General features: G+C 35.1%; 1 protein-coding gene across 5 annotated transcripts; it reads left to right on the forward strand.

The window, feature by feature from the left end:
* Positions 1-5801: 5801 nt before the first annotated feature.
* On the forward strand, positions 5802-13929 carry LOC104897430 (WAT1-related protein At3g28050). Of its 5 annotated transcripts, none has more exons than XM_057395397.1 (8): positions 5802-6070; positions 6160-6225; positions 6385-6498; positions 8875-9109; positions 9184-9342; positions 9590-9741; positions 10780-10953; positions 13522-13929. In XM_057395397.1, exons 1-7 carry the CDS (start codon positions 5895-5897, stop codon positions 10946-10948), a joined length of 1071 nt encoding a protein of 356 aa, XP_057251380.1. In that variant the 5' UTR covers positions 5802-5894; the 3' UTR covers positions 10949-10953; positions 13522-13929. The 5 variants fall into 5 exon arrangements, with proteins under 5 accessions (XP_057251380.1, XP_010682606.2, XP_057251381.1 ...); XM_010684304.4 differs by having other exon boundaries at positions 5803-6070; positions 10780-10949; positions 13512-13929; XM_057395398.1 differs by having other exon boundaries at positions 5803-6070; positions 10780-10949.
* Positions 13930-23851: the final 9922 nt, after the last annotated feature.

Genomic DNA, 23851 nt, shown 5'->3' on the forward strand with positions numbered 1-23851 from the left:
ACAATAAGGGGGTGGTGACATGTAAGTTTGGGGTGAAAGAGCAGATGAAGACATCTCCCACTCATAAGTATCTCTAGCCAACCACTCAATTAAATCCCAACAATAATCAGGCGATTGGAATAGAAATCCTCCATCACACATAGATTCTACCACCATCCTAGTTTCTTCATTTAACCCCTCATAAATCACTAGGCACATATCCCATAATTCAATTCATGATTAGGACCTATAAAATCACCAAGTCTGTGATAGTATTTCCAAAACAATTCATTCTCATATTGAGGAAAAGAAAAAATTGCTCTAGAATTACTAGCATATACATGGGATTCACATAATATGAGGTAATTCAGGAGAACTCATGCAAAAATTGGGAGGATTTTGATATGATGCATCAAAATGTAAACATGAGAATTCCAAAAATTATTACTATGTTGCCTAGCAAAATAATTATCCCCATCATCAAAATAGCATGACTCCATGATACAAAAAAAAATTAAAATAATAATATAAAAAATATTCACAAAAAGGGAAAAAAAATATATATTAATTTAGTCTCACCAACAATAAAAACTAACTAAAAAAAACCGTCTCCCCGGCAACGGCGCCAAAATTTGATAGGCGTGTCGCGCACCTAACAAAAATAAATAACCTAACTAATCCTCCTAACTATGTAGTAGGGTAAGTCAGAGTCGATCCCACAGAGAGAAAGTTGTTCTATGATATTAGCTCTTAAATAATGGTAAGACTAAAGGAGATTAATATCAATGATCGTCAAAGTAACTATACTAATAATATATAAATAAAAGACTCTACGTTAAGTATCCCCACTAGCACGAAATAATACAAAATAATTTCTACCCCAAACTAATAAATTAAATGTTCACAAGGAAAAGTACACCCTATAAAGTACCATAAACCTCTCCCGAGTATCTATGGCTTCTCTAATATGCATTCAAGCCTACTCCCGTGGAATCATGCAAATTAAAGACATTAAACACGACACTTTAACTTCCTAACAATCCATTCTACCTACTCCCGTGGAGAACTTCATGCCTTAATTGAAATACTTGAATCCGTCAAAATCCAACTCCCGTTGTGATCAAGACAATGGATTATAACAATACTAGTTATCCCTAATCTAGTATTGGCTTATGCACAATCAATTAAGCAAGAACAATTAATAATTAATATGAGAATTTAAAGAAACAATCATGAATTAAATCATATTAGGGTTCAACTTAACCATAGATAAAAGAAACTACTCTATCATGAAATAAATAATGAAATCTAAATCTACAAAGAAAACATAATAAAAGAAATCAAGGAAAGAAACTAATAAAATTCATGAATTAATGAAAAAGAATGAAAACTAGGGTTTACACTAAAAACTAGAGAGAAAGAGAAGGAGAAAACTAAAACCTAAACCTAGAAAATAACGTGAGAGGGGGAGGAGAGAGAAAGAATGAAAACCTATCTAAATAAATATTCAATAACCTAATATGACTTGGAAAGTAATTTACAAGATAAGGAAAGTCTTAAATAAACCATTAATAGGCGGATTAGTGATCCGCGCGTACGCGTGGCATATTCCAGCAGAATCAGTGCAATCTTCCGAAAGGCATAACTCCTTGACTAAACGTCTCCTCGGGGCGTGCCACCTATCGTTGGAAAGCTCTTCAAGTCTAGTTTCCAAATATGCTGGAATTACTCGATTTTAAGAATCACATCAAAAGTTATGATCAGAAGAGTAAACATGACTCCTTTTTCACATTTCTTCTAATGATTTTCCGCTTCGTTTTTGCTCAAACTCTTACTATGAAATATCCATACGATACTTATACATTGTAGCTCCTTTCCAAGTGCTCCTAATCCTCAAGTTTAGCTAATCATAATCCAAATACGTTCTCAATGCCTGAAATTCATTAAAAACAAGAAAACATACCGAATAGAAATAGATAAACATAACTTAAGAATATAATGCAATAATGAAACTAAATATATATGAAACTAAATGCTCTAAAATGCAACCTAAATGAACCTAAAAACTATATATAAATATGACTTATCAGATACACCCATACTTTCCTCATACATACATCTCCGTTCCACATAATTTTCATCCCCAAATTCAGACAAAAGTGGACTGCCCAAGACTTCTATCCTCTTCCCTCTTCTACTCGATCGCCATATCTGGCGGTACTGCAGGGGCTCACCTCTGCTTATTTTTTTTGAATTTTCCCTTCATAACTCCTGCATGCAAGATCTGATTCTCACTCTATACATATAGGAATTTACTGGGCAGCAAAGAAATTACCAGTTCGAGGTCAAGAAGTTCAAGAAACAGAGCCATCTTCTTCAACTAGGAAAACAGTAAGTATGTTGAATGTTTTGGGTAAATTGAGATACTTTCTTTGGGTATTTTCTTATGATTTTTCTTGTGGATTTAAATAGTTGTTTAAGGATTCCAAAGAAGTCAGGACCTTATCCTAAGGAGAAGGAGAAGTCGAATTGCACCAATTGCAAATTAAGGTATGCAAATTCAATCCCTTTTGGAGGAAAAGTATTGTAAGAACTATTAGAAGTATTTTTGGGAACAAATTTGAGGATGAATTCTTAGTTTGGATGACTCTTAACTACTGTATTTTGATGTTAATTGAATATAAACCTTTGCATGATGAATAGCAAATGAATTTGGGTTCCTTTCTTACACTAGAAAATGGTTAAGTGTGTGTGTATTCGGTTTTTGAAAGAATTGTGTTTACTTGCATTTTTGGATGGTGTTGGTGTGATTGAGAAGTAGGTTAGATGATGATTAAGATATTACATGTAGGTATGTTAATGGTTAAGAAAATCTCTTGTGATAGTGGTGGAATTCTTACACTAAAGAGCATTTTAAAAGCCTTTTTCCTTATATGATTTCTATAAAGAATGCTCTTGGAATTGTAGGAAGGTTCTATTGAAATTCTTGCAATGTAATCTTGATAAGGAAATACTGTATTTCAATAGTGTATATTGAAAAGAATTTTTACCTCACTTCATATTACACTAAATGCGGAGAAAACTATTTAAAACGCGTTTTTTAAGAATGGATTGTACCCGATTTCCTACAATGTTTCAAAGGAAGAATATTTTGCAATAAATGGAGATTTATAGTAGGTTGGAGATGAACTTACTCACATTATTCAAAGTTCATTTGAAGATAAAATTCTGTTCAAAAACAAAACTTCTTTATAAAGTCAGAAACCTCCTTTTTACACACGTAAATCCAAATTTTTCCCTGATTGTTTGAGTTGCATTGTTTGTGGGATTCCTAAACTTATCTTGCATCTCAAAGATCATATAGCTACTGTCCTAAGTCCACGAATCCATCCTTACCAAAATTTTAGAAAAGTTTTACAACTTAAGATTAGAAACTGAACCTTTACATACTATTTTAGTAAAGTGTGTTTGTTATTAGTGAATTTGAATCCGTTTTTGCGTAGCGAAGAGGAGTATGTGAAATGTGTGTGATCGGACATGTCCTATAAAAGCTTGCAAGCGAGTAAATAGTAGGAGTCTAAACTCCAAATTGTGTGGAGGTTCGCACCTTGGTGCACCTCGATGTGTAATCTTTTCTTCTTGCGCACCAATGTAAATAGTTTAAACTTGTGTTCGTATTTAGATGTTTACAATGAACATGTGAACATTTGAAGTGTGTAACCTTATGATAGTGGCGCTTTGCCAAAATATTGATTTGTATAAGAAATTTTGGAGTGTGACTACTCCTTATTTTCAGCCACCATAATTAGTTTTGGATTGATTTGTGTACCAGCATAAGCTGATTTTGTTCTATGAACCTGTTCTGGTGGGGGCAGACTCTTATGCAGGAATTAGCAAGCTAAGGTAGGCAGATGGAAAACTTTAGAGAAATGATATGTCAACAATCATAGCGGACCAAAGCTTGAACATGATCATCTTTTGAAACTTAAAATTTGTCTTTTGGGAAGAATGTTTGGATGTACATTATGATATTATTATGGGCCTAATAACTAAACTATATTTTGTTTGATGTATGTTTTTCCTAACTCAGCTCGTAGAGTCAACTTAACCATATTAATGGGTTGACTCAAGCAGGTGACAGCCTCGCTCCGTACTATTTTACTATGATTTGCTTCCGCTAATGCTATTAAGTATACTTTTTAATTGATTTAAAGAAAGTTAGGACGGTGGGCTATTACAGGGGCACCGTAGGACATCAGTTGCATTCTGGGGACTTAGGAGGTCATGTTAAAGTACTCAATTGCCTTAAAAAGGACATTTGATGGCTTTTACATCTATTTCGGGAAAATTCCAATATTGCACCACAAAAGCATAAATGGGGTATTTAGATGAATTCCGGGGAAATGCAATGGGTCACAAGCACCTGAGATATGTTACAAGTCACGTGAGAAACCCGAGGATGGTTGCCAGAGAAAAAAAATGATCGGGCCGAAAGAAGTCCGAGACGCACACGAGAAGGATATATATAATACACGCATTAGGATGTTCCTAGAGCCCGAGAATCATAGGCATTAGGATTCCTCCTAGGGCGGTCATAGGAGTTCACGCATTTTCATGGACTTACATGGCATAGAACGAGCACATGAGGGCTGTCACGACCATTTTAGGGCCATTACAAGGTTACACTTGAATAGTATAAATGGGTTGCTTAGAGACATTTAGAAGCAATAATGCAATGGGTCACAAGCACCCAAGATAATTACAAATTATGTCGGACACCCCTGGAAGGTTTTCGGAGAAAAATATGGCCACGCCTGGAGAAGTTTGAAAACGACTCCAAAACAGCCAAAATGGAAGGTTATATTACACGCTTTTAGACGTCCTCGAGGTCGGGGCACCGAAGGCCATGGGTTGCCTATGGACTACTTGGGAGGTCATTTTAAAGTACTTCGATGCCTTGGAACAGACATATGACACGTTTATAGCCATTTCGGGGAAATACTTTTGCACCACAAAAGTATAAATGGAGTATTTAGATGCATTTCGAGGCAATGCAATGGGTCACAAACACCCGAAATACGTGACAAGTCATGTTGGACCCCATAGTAAGGTTCTCGAAGAAACATAAGACTGGGCATGGAGAAGTCCGAAAATAACCCCAAAACAGCCAAAATTGAAGGATATAATTAGAGCTGTCTTTAATTAGGATCCATCCAAATAGACTCGATTGACCCTCTCGAATCATCCCGACACAAACCCAATCGAAAAGTCAACGACCAAGTGTTACCTCTTACTCCAACTAAGAGTATTCATGATGCGAGTTCAGTTCAAGATTGAGCTAGCTCGACTCGACTCGTTAGCATTTCTAATATAGTTCAAGTTTTGAACGAGTAGACCTCGAGGAGCTTGCAAGTACCTCGTGTTAATAGTAATCTTGAGGTATAAAATATATATTGTATATAGGATGAGTATTCAAACTTCTCACAAGTTTTGGGTTGAGTATTGATTTGCTCAACTCGACTTGCTAACATCTCGAATCAAGCTCAAGTTCAAGTCATGCTAACAATATGTTGGGGCATTCACTTGTGGTGGCAAATGGCAATGGCCCTTTAAGCTTATTGACCTAGACGGTTTAACTTTGTATCCAATCTCGAAGCTGGTGTGTTCAAAAAGCGAGTAACCTGGCAAGGATTGATCTTCAAACCAATTATCTTTTCTAATTGAGAAATATAAATTTTTAATCGAGTCTATCTCGAATAACTCGTGAGTTTTCTCGGACTCATTTGAACACGCTAACTCTCCACCTATCTAACCACGGAGGGAGTATCCGACGACTTCAAAAATCATCCTCGAAAGACAAGAGTTGATATCACTTGAGCTATCTACTATCTTTACTTTTTCTCTCCTCAAAAGTAATGGAGAGTGAGGCAGCTCCCTACATAGGGATGTTAATGGCTGAGTGTTGCCAAGTTGGACTCATGATAATAAGCAAACAAGCCATGTCAGCTGGTATGAGCACTTTCGTCTTCGTCTGCTACTCCAATGCATTTGCCTCTCTTATCCTCCTTCCTTTCTCCTTCTTTTTTCACAGGTCATCTTTCCCTTTTTCTGCTATTCAATTACATCAAATCTCTTCATAATCAAGCTGAAAAAAGTTCCTTTTTTTGGGTTTATTTGCAGGTCAGAACAACGTCCTCAGCTCACTTTCTCTCTCCTCGGATGGTTCTTCCTGCTTGCTCTTTCTGGGTTTGTGATGCTGTTTTTCATACCCTCTTCAGTTTTCTTCAATGGGTCATCTTCAATTTTTGTTGATTTTGTTGGATTGTATATTTGCATATATAATTAAAAGGGTTGTTCTTTCTTGACTTTAGTAATTTTTTTTTTTGGTTTTTTTTTGTGGGTTAGCTGTTTGGCTCAATTATTTGGGTATACTGGAATCAATTATAGCTCTCCAACTCTTGGGACTGCTATGTTGAACCTTGTTCCTGGTCTTACATTTTTGCTGGCAATCATATTTAGGTATGATTTATTTGCTTTGTTGTTTAATTATTGGTGATTATGACACTTTGGTTATAGCTATATACTTTGTTCTGTTCTATATTAATTGCAACATGGTAAGAGTGTACATTTTTAAGGCGGGTGAGAACGATAGGGATAGATAAAAAGAGGGATCCATGTAATGAAGAGAGAGATAGAGAGAACTTGTTATGTAATGTTGGATGTGAAACAGCCAAATAAGGTAAATGTTGCAGTATTCATGGAATGGAGGAAAATGCTTCTAGAAGGAAACGACAGCCTTTAGGGCTGTACGCGCTTGAATCACATTTGCAGCATTTTTAGAAGCTACAAGGGTAGTTCATTGGGATGGTAATGCATCTTATTGTGTGATGAAATGCTGAGTTTGTGACTCTTGTGACCTTGTCGATATTGCTTTTGATGCTGTAGATGTATCTAATGGAGCTGGACTTTTGTTTTAGGACGTGTCTTATTAATTTGAACCAAGAATGATATGCTATGCAACGCTGATGATCGATGAACATCTTAAAATTAAAGATAAGCGCTCGTTGCATTGTTGTACTTGTGATTTTTCTGAAGGTAAATATCACCTCCTACTGGTTTTAGTATGGTTGCTTTTAGGGACAAACAAGACTAAGTTGATCAATTGCTCTTGGAAATATGAATAAGTTTCTGAAGATTGTGGCAATATCATTTTCGCTTGATTCAAACTACATATTTTCTTTTGGATTAGCCCTTTTTTTTTTTCCTTCTATAGAATGTAGGTTACTCAGTGCTTTTTAAATCAGGGCTCCTAGGAAACCCAGCATCCCACATAACATTTCCTTACCTGACATGGTAAATAAATGACATTGGGATTAATAAATGACTGGGTAAGATGCTGTGTGGTGTGAGAAACTGCACATTCCTTGAACTGCTGCTTATATGCTTAGTTTTGGCTGGATTTGTTTTAGTGACACTCCTTTTATGTTGAACCATGCTCTGAAAAATGATAGTTGTAAATTTGACAGAAATGGGAAAATTGTGGCTCTTTTGGCACAGAATTAGAAATATGGGAGAAGATTTGTCTTAATTGTGGCTTTAATTATTATTTAATCTAGTACAAAAGTTACTTTTTTGGCATATAATTGGAAATATGGGACAAGAATGAAAATTTATAATTAGCTAATGAGCACCAAGAATTGAAAATTAAGCTCTTTATGTTGGTGTAGTAGGCTTCGGAGCTTTTTGAAATACTTGTGAGTAGCTTAACTACCTATATTGGCTCTAATGTTGTGATTTTCAAGAAGTCAGCTTAGAACCACAAAGTAAAACATGATTTGGCACGGTTTGGGGAGATCATTGGTATCATATATTATCTCCATCTTATAATAATCTGCACACATAGGTTGGGCACAGTCACAAGTGAAAACATTGTGATGGATAGAAAGAGAGAAACTTGAATAGAAATGTTGGGATGAAGAGAAGATGGGAGAATTGTATTAAAATCTCTGACTTGAGTTTAAAAAGGAAGTTTTAAGTTTTGTTTTTGGACAGTTCATAAAGTTTATTATGTGATGGTGGGATTAGAATGTCTAGTAGATTTGAAAAAATTAAGTTTTATTTTCGGACATCTCGAAATGGCAGATTTGCAGATGCTCTTATGCTCTGTATATCACATATTCTGTGCAATTGTAGTGCAGAAGTACCTGATTCCCCTCTTATTCCTCAATACTATCTATTAATCCCAACTTTTCCAAACCTGAAGTAACGACCAGAGTCCACCTAAAATTTTTCTTTATAGTGTGTTACTGCATAATGCATCCTGGACTGAGTATGCTGGTGTTGCAGAGTGCACCACTGAATATGAGTTGATATTAATGGCTGAGACCCTAATAATATGAACTGTTGCTTGCTTAATTCAATGGTTCTTTATTAGAAATAACTAACTTTCTACTTGCCCAACTTCATATTTCTTTGCTTGAATAGTTTGTATAGAATACAAGACATTCTTGAATCAACTTGTTTGTCAACCAGCCTTTTCTTTTTTTCCTAATAGCATATTTCAAATCAATGTCAGTATGGCATAATTTTCTAATTCTCATTGTTTCTCTCTCCAGACCTTGCAAATGCACAAACTATTCAGAGTTGTATATTATATTTCTCATTTTCTCTTAATGAGAGACATTGAATCTCACCTCAGCACCAGCATATATAGATTGTACCATGTGAGCCTATGCATGTTTTATGCGGACCTGTCAGTGCTTCATTTATGCAACACTTTTAATGAAATATCTTGCTTTCAGATGGTGAAGTTTGTCTCTGTGTATTGTTATAGATGTCATGTTTAAAGGGAATACTGCATAAACAATATTATACTTTGTTTACTTGTAATTTCAGGATGGAAAAGTTGAATATTAGAAAAATAAGTTGTCTTGCCAAATTGGTGGGAGCCATGGTGTTGATTGCCGGAGCATTTGTTGCGACCCTTTATGAAGGTCCACCACTTCTGAATAGGCCTGTTTCTTTGCACACTCATCAGCTTAGCATTATTGGAGAACACACGAGGTGGATTCTTGGTGGATCCTTCCTTGCCGTTGATTGTGTAATGGCATCAAGCTGGGCCATCATACAGGTATAAATAAAATCTTCTCAATGTTAACAATCGCTATAATGAGTTGATTTCTTTTTGCTATTGTTTCCTACCAGGCAATTATTCTCAAGAAGTATCCAGCGGAGCTGATTGTTGTGTTCTTTTACTGCTTCTTTATCACTCTCCAATCTGGAATAGTCACAGTTATTCTGGAAAGAAACCTAAGTGCTTGGAGTCTTAAATCCACAATGAGGCTTCTTGCAGTTCTTTACTCGGTATGCATGTCTAATTATCAATCTGCTTATTTCCTAAGGTCTTAGATTAACATTTGGTCACTTGTTTTAACTTATTGGCACTGATTCCTATCTCTTGTAATTGTTTGGTTCCCATTTTTTAATGAATTGACTTGACATTGCGGCTACTTATACAAAATAAAGTGTTGTTTGGCTTAGATTTCTCATTTCAGAAACTCAAGATCACAAGATTTCATTCTTAAGCTAATTATAGTATTCGTTTGTGCAGGCAGTTTTTGGTTCTGCCCTGCAAGTTGGTCTTTGCTCCTGGTGCCTACGCAAGAAGGGACCTGTTTTTGTTTGCATGTTTAAGCCTCTGGGGATTGCCATAGCTGCAGTTGCAGGTGTTGTTTTCTTTGGGGATACATTATATCTTGGAAGGTACTTTCCTTCTTGTTTAGTTTTCACTAGAATTTTGACGATCCTTGTGGAGACAATGCATTAGGAAATGACTTTTTTGGAATAGTATGTTCCATACAAAAGTTTCTTACTGATTAGACACAGATTAAGCAAGACAGTGGATAGCGTGCTGGAAAAGTTGACAGGACAAAATAGCCTTATGCAGTTGAACAAATTACATGAATGTTTGTTTCAAAAAAATAAATTACATGAATGTTTGATGCTATTGAGGCAAAATGGCAGGGAGATAGTGGAGCAAGTGATGTTTATTGAGCTAAAATGTGAAATAGATTCTGAAAATAAAATGAGGAGAAATAAGGAAAAAGTAGAAGGCGAAGATTTGATTGATGAACTCATAAATACAGAAACTGAAGTTAAAATATCAAACATGCGCGAGGCTTAAATCTCTCCCATATCTACAATTATTTACATAACAATTCTATGATGGTTTTTCCGTGACTTATTTCCCTCTATTTATATGACAGAGGTTTCTTTCTCTATCTCTCTGACTAACTTTGTACCTTTCTTCACAAGCTTCTCATGATCAAGTTATGTTGTGCTTTCCATTGTGCCCCTCCCTTTGGACCAGCTCATTACATAATGTTTAAGAACTTTAGCTAGGACCTCACAAGATAGAAATTAGGATGGAGTTTGTAATAAGAAGTAACCTAACTGAGTAAGTTTCTTGCTAATTCACCACAAAAAATGGATTTGTAATCCTTACCATGAGAGAGGCTTGATTAGTTTAATTCAAAATGGACTAATAATCTACAAAATAACAGAAACTCAAACCCACAAAAACAGATTTTATTTCTTGTTATGATGGATTTTTTAACTTAAAATTTGTCACTTTTAATATGCTTTATGTGAGAAGCTAATAAAAAGTAGCTATTGCCAAATCAATAAGTCATCATCTCTAAAGGGAGGAGCTAATAGGCTCTTTCCCGGAAGAGTTCATATAACTATGACCTTTTGCTCTCGGAAGTGATACTTAATACTTGATGTATCGTGCTTCTGCAGTTTGCTTGGGATAATAATAATAGTTCTCGGGTTCTACTCTGTTATGTGGGGGAAGGCTAAAGAGGAGAAGAAAATCAACGACAGTCAGTTTGGCAGCTTGCAGTCTCCCACCCAAAAGGTGCCCTTGCTGGCAAATCATGCTAAAGAGACGGTGAATTTTGCAGCTTAAAGTAGGTAAAGTTTCTATTCACTGAGATCTTTGCTGTTGCCTATCTTTTGGTGGTTAGGTTTTTAATGTGGGAAAATTAACAAATGAGCCCAAAAATAAGAGATGGTGAGCTTTTATGTCGGTCTTAGCATACGATACCCGTGTTCCTACAACTTGATCATCATGTAAGGCTAGGTGAACAGTGGTCCCTCACAGATCATATTTTCAGGCCTCTTTTGTCTGTTCAGTCTTCACCTGACTCACAACCATACCTGATAAGAAATCATGCAACATGAGTAAGTGGGCAAAGCCATAGTGGACATTTATTAAAGATGCGAGCTTGGAATTCCGGAACAATACTTGGGCCACCTATTCTTTTGCAACCTCATTTGTTATTAATGGGCTGTTTCATGTATCCACAAGGCCTATAATCCCAAGTCCATCACAATTGTAAAGGTCAATATGCAACCTATATATATTTATTTACATTTTAGAGTTTGGATTGTGGAGATTGTATGTTACTTCATTAATATGTACCTATCCTAGGTTAAAATTAAGAGGTGAAATTAGGTTAAGATAGGCTGGCAATCTCTTTCGACTGAATAAAATTGAGTTTGCTTCATGGTTTTTTTCTAAAAGTTTGATTGAATTAAAAGTTTTGCAATTAAATAAATGTGGTGATATTTTTACCTTAACCAAGTTACTACCCCCTATAAAAGAAGAAACATTACCCCCTAAAAAAAGAAAAGAAGAAACATAATATGGACAACAAGTAATCACTTTTAGCCTTCTGTCATCTCAATCCAATAGGTGATGGTAAAAAGATACTTTTGGGTGCATGTCTTATAACTAGAGATCAATCCAGGGAGATTGTAATGATGCTGTAACTCACTGCATTTAGGTTGATTTTAGCCTTTTGGCGCATACAAATGAACTGCTTTTTATCATTGGTGGACTAGTGTTGGATTTTAAATCTCTGAGACACGTGTGGTGATTTCATTGTAGATATGAAGTGTCATGTCAACTTATGTTACAAGGGACTGCTTATCGGACTTTTATACCAGAGCTTGTCATACAACTAATTTCTGTAGTAAACTGAGGTCATTTAGTATGGGAAAGTCTTAATGTTTGGTCTCTGACGAACATAGCTACATATAGAAGCTAACCAGATAGAAATTCACAACTACATGGAATGAAAGTGGTCCTAGAAGGAGATGATACAGTCAAAAACTCAGAATGGCTTTCACATGTCATAAAAACCTGAAATTTACTTAACTTTCTTCCATTACACTTTGTCTGGATGGCAACATATGTAGACGGGAAAGGAAGGGGAAGAAAAGAGGAGAAAGGGGAGGAGAACAAAAGGGGAGGGGAAGGCGGAGCTCCATTTGACCTCCAAAACTCTCCAATTTTGGAGCGATGGTGTTCTTTGAAGAGAGACGAGGGAAAATGGATCCTTCCCTCTCCCTCCCGGGAATGTGTTTATTGAAGAGGGGGGAATGATGGATCCCTCGCTCTCCCTCCCCTTCCTTCCCCCAACCCCCTTATCCTAAGAAGGGAACTTATTCTCCTTCCTTTCCCTTCTCTCCTTTCTTTCTATTTCCTCTTATCCAAACTAAGTATTAGCATTTATTGTGTTTACATTTCTGCAGGATCCAAGAGTCTACATATTCGAAGAATAACTCAACAATTTGACATTGTTGATGTTGCCCTATTAGTATAATATTGGATTGAATTTTTGTTTCAGTTATTGGTTTTAATATTTGTTGTTGACCTTTAAAGTGATTCAATTAAGTAGATGGTTAGGAAAATATAATTTAAAAGGTAAAAGGGTAGCCGACCTTGTAGCCTAATCACATACATAAACTGAATATGAAATGCATTTGAAAATTCTGTTTTAGGGCTATTCTATGAAGCTTAGCTGATACTGCTCTAGGTGTACCATTCTCCTTTGTATAAAATATGTGAATCTGAATAAGGAAAGTAGTACCCTGGAAATATATACAATTATTTGTTGAAAACATTGATGTTTTCTTAAGAATATTTGATTAATTTACATGAAAATTTTGTATGTCTACTTCAATAAGATGATTAAGAATCTTTATCTTTCCTGATAATATACTGGTGAAGACATTCTAGTTTGAAATTTCTATCATTTTCATCTGTCGGTTACTCAGATGTCAACTTACGCCAATGGCTTCGACATGAAAGAGAAAGAAATATTTATAAAAAGCAAGACAGTTTGGAGAAATGTCTGCATTGAAGTGAAAATACCTTCTTGAATTAGTCTTAGATGAGAATTTGCTGTGTTCTTGTTTGCTAGATAAGATGAGACATTTATATCATAATGCCCCTTTCTCATATGACCACCTCTATGCTAGAAAAGAGTCATCTACTAACCTTTGTCCCCTTGGACATTGTCCTATCCTTTTGAGATCCCAAAGTACATATATTTCATAACATTTTCTTTGTTTGTTTCGCTGTCATTATTATTTTTAACTTTGGTTTCGGAAATTTATGTGTAATTGTATGGTCAATTTCGGGTCGTGCAGCATATTGTTCTGATTCTTGCTTGTATGATTAGGATGTCTAAGGCTGGAAGAAGTCCAAACTCCATATATATATATGTGTGTGATGAGCATGAATGAAAGGGTGCAAATGATGGTGTTGTATACTAGTGCATGGCATGCACGATAGTTCTCTATACACATGTATAACTGTAAAGATATTACTCAATCCGGCGAAACGAAGATCTTCTGCCTGCGTGCTGAGATGTTTGAGATTTTCAGCATCTCTCTATGATTGGTTTCGTTTTGTATGAGAATTTTATTTTCATATAGTCACGGCGAATCGGCGATAATGGTTGATCATATGTAGATATTATTCATTTTCATTATTGCCCATGTAATTTTCTTGTACAACATCAATAAATTAAATTGTACATAATGTATGTCATGAACATTGTGCAGCTATAATAATGCAATGTAGAATTTTTGAAAGTATACTGTGTTTAATTGTCTTAGACTTTGAGATCACCTAGAAGAGCCTTTTGGATCTAACTGCTTGCATTGCAAAGGAGCCCATGCGTTTGAGAATAGGCTTGGTCAAAGTTTTTTTTTGTCAAGTAGTATTAAAAAGCCTGTGAAATTTTAAGATCTAACTCAAACATATTTAAGTTTGACTAATACCTACTCTGTTTTGTTTTAAATGCAATAAAGGGGTACTTTTGTGAGATATAAAATATCTCTTTGTTGCATTTAAAACGAAACGGATCGGAGGAAGATAGATTCCCTAATAGCTTGTTTAATTTATAAGCTTGTCATGTATGTTATCGGCTTGTTTATGTATGTTATTGGCTCGTTCAAGCTTGGAAAAGCTCAAGAAAGCTAATTGCTTGATAAGCTAAGCTCGAATAGAAAATCTAAAAGCTCATTTGATTGAGCTTGAGTCATATTTGAACACTAATTATTTTGAATCAAATTTGGTCTTATTTTTTGACCTTTTAAATTGTACTGATATATATGTATATTTGACTTGTCATTTTTACTAACCTTCAAACTTGAAAAACAACAAAAGGTAAAACATAATGTTAGAAGACTTGGACTCACAACTTTGACAGATTGATGTGATCATTGTGAGCACTAAGTGGGAGGTCAAGTGAAAAGCACACCCAAAAATTGTTGGAAAATGTTGTAGTATCTGATCCTATTATCAAGTCCAGTTTATATGGCTAGAATTTCCTTGTTAGTTAAGATTCTATTACCATCTTAGCTTCAAAAGGTTATGGTTTTCTTGAACTTATTGTTAAGTTTAGAATATAAGAGAACGCTCTGAATTTCTCAATTTTTTTTTTTTTTAGCCAGAAAGAAAACTAGGGAGGAGTCCACAAGACAGGCCACCCTAAAGCATCCTTACGGATGATAGTGGAAAACGTAGCATTTTGTGACTCGAACCAATAACAAAGATTAGCCGAAGAATGACCTTGATTCGCCATCCAGTCAGCTGCCATATTTGCTTCTCGAAACACATGATGAATTTCATATGACTCAAACTTACTCAGATCTTTCTCAGCATCACTGATTAAATTTTCGATTGTCCACGGGATTTTCCAAATACGCTTAATAGCCTGAATAACAGACATATTATCTCCTTCAATTATAACATTCTTGAATCCTAAAAATAAAGCACCCCGAATCCCTTCTCTTAGACCCCAGGCTTCAGCCACAATCACAGAGTGATACTGAGCAATTTGACTAGCTCCACTAAGCAGAAGGCTGCCAACAGAATCCCTGATTACAAAACCATACGCAGTACTACCATCTAGAGCCTTAGAACCATCAAAATTAATTTTAACAAAATTGGTTGGAGGTAAAACCCAACTAACATTTTTCCTGTTAGCTTTCCCAACAGCTGCCAAATTAGCTAAAGAAATAGATTTGCAATCTAGATTCAACCCTTATTAGCCTGTTCCCAATTCTGAATAAATGAACAAATCATATGTGATAAAGCTCTAGCTGAAATCGAATGTTGACGGAAAATAATATTATTTCTAGCATACCAAATAAACCACCAGACAATAGTATAAAAACTAATAGCCTTCATAGAAACCACTCGTTTTAATTACAAACATAGTCTATAAAGCAAGAGGAACTCCCCATCCTAGGCAGATCTGAATGAGTAGGGAACTCCGAAGTGTGAGCAAAAACATCTTGGCAATACGGGCAGGAAAAAAACAGATGATGCGCATCCTCCGCATGATAATTACAAAACACACATTCTAAAGGTAGAAAAATATGACTAAGCTCTAATCTTTTTTTTGTGGGGAGACCATTCTGACAAATTTTCCAAAGAAAAAACTTAATCTTAGGGGGAATATCTGCTGACCAAATCCAATCATAATTCACTTGGCTATGACTACCAGCTTTAAAACCTTGCAAAAGACGCGCTCCAGACTGAACAGAATATTCCCCATTAGCTGTTAATCCCCAGATGACCTTATCTTCAACTTTATTAGAAGGGAGAAATATACCACTTATATCTTTAACAACATTCGTAGGAACAAATTGCGATAAAAGATCATAGTTCCAACCTCCAGTTTCAGAAATAAAGAAACTTACTTTGATATGTTCAAAATTTAGTCGTGTCAAACAATTCTCACTAATAGGCGAATCATAAACCCAATTATCATCCCAGAAAGAAATAGCCTTACCATTACCAACTATCCATCGTAGACCCCTCCTAAAAGGGGCCCTAAGAGCCATAAGCTTACGCCATTGCCACGAGACATTAGTCTTAGGATGATAAGAAAATAGAGTTTCTTGCTTTAAATACTTTTGGGTAACCAACCTTACCCACAAATTAGTAGGCATTCTAATCAACTTCCAAAGAAGTTTTAGTTGAAGTGCTGGTTATTAATTTTGCTTTTCTTAACCCTAACCCACCCATTTTCTTAGGAAGACAAACCTTGTCCCATCCTATCAAGTTAGGAGCTTTAGAATCAGGACTCTTATTCCATAAGAAATTCCTATATGACCTATCCAAAGAAGAAATGATATGTGGAGGTAACGAGAAGCTCTGCATCTGAAAGCTTGCTTTTGCCGCCAGGTTAGATTGAATCAATACAGTTCTACCTGCCTGCGAAAGAGAGTTTGCGCCCCACTTGGTTAACTGGGCAGAAACCCTTTCCTGAATCAAAGAAAAGGAAGAATTGGTAACCTTACCACTGACTAGAGGACATCCTAAATAGTTCCCGAAGGAATCAGAATTTGACATTTGTAACACTCCACTAAAGACCGAAATTAATTCCTCCGGGGTGTTAGAGTACACTGAAAAGCTGATTTATGAAAATTAACTAATTGTCCTGACATGAGACAATACTTGTCAAGGATGGATTTAATGGCACTACAACTCTCTATTTTGCTTTTGCAAATATCATAGTATCATCTGCAAATGTAAGAAACGGAATATTCACCTAGAATGACCCAGAGTGACCCCAATTAATTTAGGTGGTTCTATACTGCTTGAAATAGAAGTCTAGCCAGCATTTCCGCACATAAAATGAATAGATACGGAGACAAATGATCACCTTGTCGAATACCCCTGGATGGGTAAAACACATCTCCCGGAATGTCATTAACAAGCACGGAAAAAGAAACAGTCGATATACATTGTTCTACCCAACTCACCCATTTTTCACAGAACCCCAATTTCCGCAAACAGGCCAGCACATAACTCCATTCCAACCTATCGTATGCTTTTTCCATATCAAATTTAATAGCTACCCAGCCTTCCCTGCCTTTTTTCCTTGTAAATGAGTGAAACACTTCATGAGCTAGCAGAATATTATCCTGAATTAATCTGTCTGGGACAAAAGCGCCCTGCAGCGGATGGATTATTTTTCCTAGTACAATTTTCATTCTATTTGCCATAATTTTAGAAATAATTTTATACATAGTGGAACAAAGACTAATAGGCCTAAATTGATTAGGATTTTCTGGGTTATCAACCTTAGGTATTAGCGTGATAAACGTATGGTTTACCTCTTTAAGAAGTCGACTTGAATGGAAAAAAGACGAAACCGCACGGAAGACAGAGTTACCTACTAGCTAGTGTCCGATACTTTTGATAGAAAAATGGGGTGAATAACCCATCAGGGCCAGGCGACTTATCAGGAGCAAGATCAAAAACCGCCTCTTTAACTTCATTCATAGTAATAGTCGCACATGATTGCTCATTATCCTCCTCTGATATGATTGGAGATAACAACTCTAAATCAAGCTCTGGATCAAGCCTACAACTTGCATTTGATTCAAATCTAGACTTAAAAGCAGACGTGAAACACTCTTCAATATCCTTAGGGTGAGATATAGTTGTATTTGAAACATCCTTAATAGCCGAAATAATATTACGATTTCTCCTAATTGAAGCACAGGTATGATAGTACTTGTATTGGCATCTCCTAATTTTAGTTGATTTGATTTGGCACGAATTTTCCAGTACATATCTTGAAAAGCAAGAAGTTTATTATGTTTAGCTAAAAGCAAAAATTGTCGATTACTCAATGTTGAATTTATACCTTGCTCTTCTATACATTTTTGTATCTGCCCAAGCTTTTGTTCAACTGAAATTAATTGTCTATTTATATTTCCAAATCTTGCAGAGACCCATTTCATAGCAAGAGATTTTAATAGCTTACATTTTTGGACAACACAAAACATATTAGAACCTTGAAATTTATGACACCAAGATTTCTTAATAATAACATCAAAATCTTTACGAGTAGTCCATAGTTTATCAAATCGAAAAGGAGGAAACTTAAGATTACTTCTGCTTTGTAGTTCGACCGAAATAGGGCAATGATCTGACGAGGTAAAGGCATGATGCTTAACTTGAGCATTAGGAAACATACTTAGCCAATCTAAACTAACTACTCCTTTATCTATTTGTTCATAAATATTAGAAAAACTATCTCTAGACTTTCGCCAAGTAAATTTATGACCACTACAAGGAAGTTCATAACAGTCAATACTAGCAAAGAAATGATTCATACATGCAAGTCTTGAGAAGCTAAAAGCTGCACCCCCTTGTTTATCTAAATGAGAACTCAACTCATTGAAATCCCCATTATAAGATAGGGTCCAGAAAGATGTTGAATAAACTCAATTAACTCTTCCCAAAAAGCATATTTTAGATGATAATTTGGCGGTGCATAAATAAATATCAAAGTAATGAAAAGTTAAAATCTAATAACTTTATATTACAAGACCAAAAGCGATCATACTTTTAAATAGATGAAAGTTCAAAAGGATTACAATTAGGAACTTTCCAAAAAATCCACATTCCACCTGCTAAACCAAAAGAAGGAAGGTAATCAAAATGAGTAAACCACACCTCCACACAACCATCCGAAGGAGGTGTAGAAAGTTTGGTTTCACAAAGCATCATAATAGTTGCATTTTAATCTTGCAAAAAGATTTACCTCCTCCAAAGCTAAGGCCTCCTAGCCCCTCGAATATTCCAACTACTTATAAACATATTAACAGGTGGATAAAAGAACCGACCTACTGCTTGTTCCTCTTCAGATCAGAACTTGCTGAATCTGCTTCTACCATACCTTTTCTTCTCTTTGCAGAATGAAGATGAGAGATGCTCAGACTGACTAGCCCCTTCAACCCCCAGATGCTCTATATGCTTAACTATTGAATGATCAGAGTAAATGGAATGAAAAGAGTTCTCAGGCTGAGAAATATACTCATCATCGATATCAGCATCAACCATTTCATCCATAAGATACGTATCATCATCATCCACATCAGACTGATCATGCATCAGCAGTAAAAAATTCCTTACCATCATTCTCATGAAAAGGGTCAGCAGGAAGAATAGCATTAGCAAATAATTCTGAAGGGTAGACTACTCTCAGAGGGACTGGAGAGAGTAAACCCTCAAAATCTGGAGCAGGAGGGAGGGGCAATAGAACAGTCTCTCCCCGGGGCACAGAAGAGTGCACATCCAAGGGAGGGAGAGCACTCACACCATCTGCTAAAGAAGAGGGAGGGAGCACAACAAAGTTGGTTATTCATCATCAGAGGACATAACATCAACTACCTCATCAATAACCACATTCTTACCTTTATCTTTCATAACAGCAGGAGAAATCATAGCTTTCTTAGGAACAATAGCAGGAGGTTCATTAATATGATACCTTTAGCAACATTTTCTTAACAGCACCAGCAAAAACCTTAGCAGGAAATTCTTAGGACCAGCAGAAAAAGAATTACCAGAAGGGCCCAACCTTGGCCTTGAAACATGCCTAGGCCTAGCCTCCACCACATTAGCTGGCTCAGCAGTGGTAGGAGGCATTGCTTGCCTATTAGCATTGACTCAAGAATTCGCTAACCATTTCTTCTTGGGTTTTGCAACAACATAACCTTTCTTTCAGATTTAGGAGGAGATAGCACACACAGAAATCAATCACATGTTCATCACTACCACAAAGCTACACCAACAGAAAAATCCTCATACCATATTAAATACCCACTTTCAACCCCACCAGTACGTTTAATTTCTGCATATTCAACTAAAGGAGCAGTGATATCAACCCTAATACAGGCACGAGCAAATCTTATCTTATGCCTCAACATAGACCTAGAATCAAGTTTAATCAAGGAGCCAACATAATTTGCAGCTAGCAAATTAGCAATAGATTCAAAGTTCAATAACTCAGTTGGGAACCGAGGGATTCTAACCCACAAGTCTACCCACTTTACTTCCTCCAAAAAAGGATCAAAGTGAGCCTTCCAAGGGTAAATCACAAACAATTCACCCATTACATGCCACGGCCTTTCAGACCAGACTAAGAAAAAATCACCAGGATTAGCAAACCTAATTAAGGACCCAATGATTCCCCATATCAAGATACTCCACATCACCCTTACAGAAACTCCAATCAGCCCTAGTCCTCGAGATAATAGTTCTCAAGTCCACATTCTCACCTAACATTTTACCAACAAGACAAGATTGTGATAAATCATCAATATCACGCTGGACTTGAGGAAGATCATCTAAAATGATCGCCTCAGGAAAAGAGGGAGGACCAGGAGGGTCAAAGCAAACATCTTGCAACACATTTTTCCCAGATTTCTCACCAGACTCTAAAACTTTAGGGATTACACTATCACCAGCACCAGAGATCTCAACACCAGAATTTTTAATAAGAACATCTTTAAAAGATGACTCAAACGTCATAATGAAAACCAACACCAAGTAACAACACAAGATAATATTGGATGAGACAATTTAGAAAGACAAGAAATTGCATTTGAAAGAAAGCAGAGAAAGAGTTATACCAATTTACCTGAAATGAAGTCAATTTATAGTAGAAATACCACACACACAAACCTTTCGCAAAAAACCACAAATGCATATCATCAGAGAAACCTCTAATCGCATTAAATGCGAATTATAAAATTATGGATAAAGCTCCAAGAACAGCACGCCAAGTAAAAGGGAAATAGGTTACCCATAGCGAAATGATTACAGTAAACCAAAAAAATTTAAGATCACACTCTCTCACTAGAAGATTAAATGACCCATCACTTTCCAGACACCAAAAACCCTAGCTTTAAGATGAAATTTGTACTTAATACTAATAAATGGATCCACCTCATCCAGATTGACAGAGGATGAAAGGTTTTAGAACACTCTAGCAGTAACTTAACTCCAGATCTACACGCATAGGCCTGCAAATCTTGAGAGATTAACTTAGCAGACCTACTTATAGGGTGGCTTAACTCGCAATAATGATAGAAGAGAGAAAGCAGATTAGCGAAGAATTTGGACAAGCCAAACTTTACAATTATCTTAATAGTAGATCTTGAGTGTTTAAAAGCATTGAAGGCTAAGAAATTTGGCTAAAATCAAGTACAATTGAATTGGGGATTTTTTGCATTGAGCTAGGGTTTTTCGGGCTGGGTATTGAGAGGAGAGGGGATTTTTACTTATCTCTCTAACTTTCTCTCTCATCTTTTCGTTTGCTCTGAATTTCTCATTAAACGTTTGAGAAATATATATAACCTATTATCATAAACCTTATTGAACTAGATATTAGAAACCTTATTGAACTATATAAAAGAAATCTTATAGAATTGGATATCCTAAAGAAATCCTATTATGATATAATACAAGACTCCTAATTAATAAACATAATACTCCAATACTTCCAATACTTATAGGTATCCTAAACAAACAAAAAAATAATACCAAAAGAGTATATGCTAGATAGCACATTGCATTAGTATAATATCAAGAAAAAGACAAATAAATTAAAGATATTAAGTTGTGATTAGTATATTTTGTGTGTATAATGAAAAAGCTTTTTTTGTGGCTGTATTTTTTATCTATGGAGTATAATAATTGTGTATTTTCTCTTGCATTATTGAATATGTTGTTTATACTTTTTTGTAGCTATAATGACATGCTACTGGTCTTCCTATTAGTCTTTTTTTTTTATCCAATCAAAATCTTTCGTCCCACAATTTGTGTATTATATATACATGCGTCTTTTTTTCTTATTTGTTTTTATTATGATTCTAACTTACTAATTTAATTAGCCAATATAAGAAAGAATGACAAATAAGTAATATACAAATTATGAGACAATAAGATATGATTTTTTTTGTGTGCCATATTATTATTATTATTATTATTATTATTATTATTATTATTATTATTATTATTATTATTATTATTATTATCTATACAAATATATTAAAATAAGGTATCGAATATGTGACCTTTGAAATGAGAAGTAAGAGCTTAATCATCAATACACTATTACTTTATTGTCTAATATTTCAAATAAAATATGATGAAGTCTTGTAATAATTATAAATAAATAAAAAGATTTAAACAAGTATATACATTGATCTCTAACACTCTTATTAAGTAACTTACAAGAGAATATTGATGTCATACTCTCTTACCACAATTCCTTTATTTTAAGGTAATGTTTTCAAACTCAAAACTTTCAAATATTTTTACTTATTATGTCGTGACGTAAAATTTTCAATTTCTTAATGGATAAAAAATACAAAAAGTAGCAAAATAAGTTATAAAATTTAAAAATAATATCATATTTATTTTTCGTAACTGACACGAGCCACCGTCCAACAAAACAAACTAGTTATTATATTATTATTAGACATTAGTGTCAGAGAAAATTTCCGCTATAACCCTAAACCCTAACCCCATAGATTTGTCATATTAATAAAACGCAAAATTTCCTGCTTTCTACATCCGATATTACAAAGTTGTCCACTTTCTACACTCAACAATAGAAACATTGATGGACTCTCAAATCTCACAGCCACAGGTGTCACAAATGGACATTTGTGATGCTCTTTTATTTTAGATTTAATTGTGCTAAGCTCATATGAATGGTGCATATGACTCAAAGTTCAGATTGTTGGAAAGGATGTTCCCATTCCACTATGATGAATAAATGAAATCAATAGTTTAGGCAAAATTGTTCCACCACAAAAAATCAAATATAGCATATGTCTTTCATGTTTAATTTGCCAACACATAATTCTAATAGAATATTAATATCTTGAGCTATTTCTTAGCTGATATTATAAATTCTAAAATTTACAAACGAGATGAAATTGATAACATTTTACATTATAATTAACATTTGTTATTATATACTCCCTCATTCCTATTTGTTTTGTCCTGTTTTTTCCGTTGGAATGCTTTCTATAGAGAATATAACCTTATCTAACTTGGCCAACAAAAAACTAAAAGAGAAGTATAAAAAAGTAAGAGAAAAGTTCCAAAAGAGAAAGAGTGAAAAAGTGATAACAAATAGAAGTAAAGTATATACTTAAAGTAAGGAATGTGAATGATGCAAAAATCAAAGAATTACCATTTTTATACAAACGAAAAAATCTATTGTTTTACTCCTCACGTTGTCTCAACAAATTAAACACTTATTAAGAATACACTAGTTTTAGGCTCGGGATACCCCCCTGGGTAATTATATTTTTTAATTATTAATATGTAACTTTAAAATGATAACATCAAGTGTCACAATTAGTCTAGTGGTTAAGGCTTGAGTACACATACTTGTGATCACAAGGTGAAATCTCATACAATAATGCATTTTCTATTTTTTTTTATTGTACATGGATCATATGCAGTAACACCCTAAGGGAAAGCGCCACATGGCATCAGATGCAATTAAACACTCTAAGGGAAAGTTACACGTGACATCATTCATTGTTTAGGAATGTCTTTTAATATATATTATATATACAATAACGCGTTTTCTATTTTTCTTTCTCCTATCAATCTACATTTTTTTAAATCAATCCTTTTTATTTTTCTTATTTGGTATGTTTCAAAAGCTATTAAGGCTGTTGTGAA

The sequence above is a fragment of the Beta vulgaris genome, chromosome 6 (genome assembly GCF_026745355.1).
Source record: "Beta vulgaris subsp. vulgaris cultivar EL10 chromosome 6, EL10.2, whole genome shotgun sequence".
Taxonomy (NCBI): Eukaryota; Viridiplantae; Streptophyta; class Magnoliopsida; order Caryophyllales; family Amaranthaceae; genus Beta; species Beta vulgaris.

What these genes read in the sequence shown, in the direction of transcription:
- LOC104897430 (XM_057395397.1), top strand. Translation starts at nt 5,895, where the DNA reads ATGGAGAGTGAGGCAGCTCCCTACATAGGGATGTTAATGGCTGAGTGT. An exon ending in TTCCTGCTTGCTCTTTCTGG is followed by an intron (nt 6,226 to 6,384) that starts GTTTGTGATGCT and finishes TTTGTGGGTTAG; the next exon opens with CTGTTTGGCTCAATTATTTG. An exon ending in TTCTTGCAGTTCTTTACTCG is followed by an intron (nt 9,343 to 9,589) that starts GTATGCATGTCT and finishes TCGTTTGTGCAG; the next exon opens with GCAGTTTTTGGTTCTGCCCT.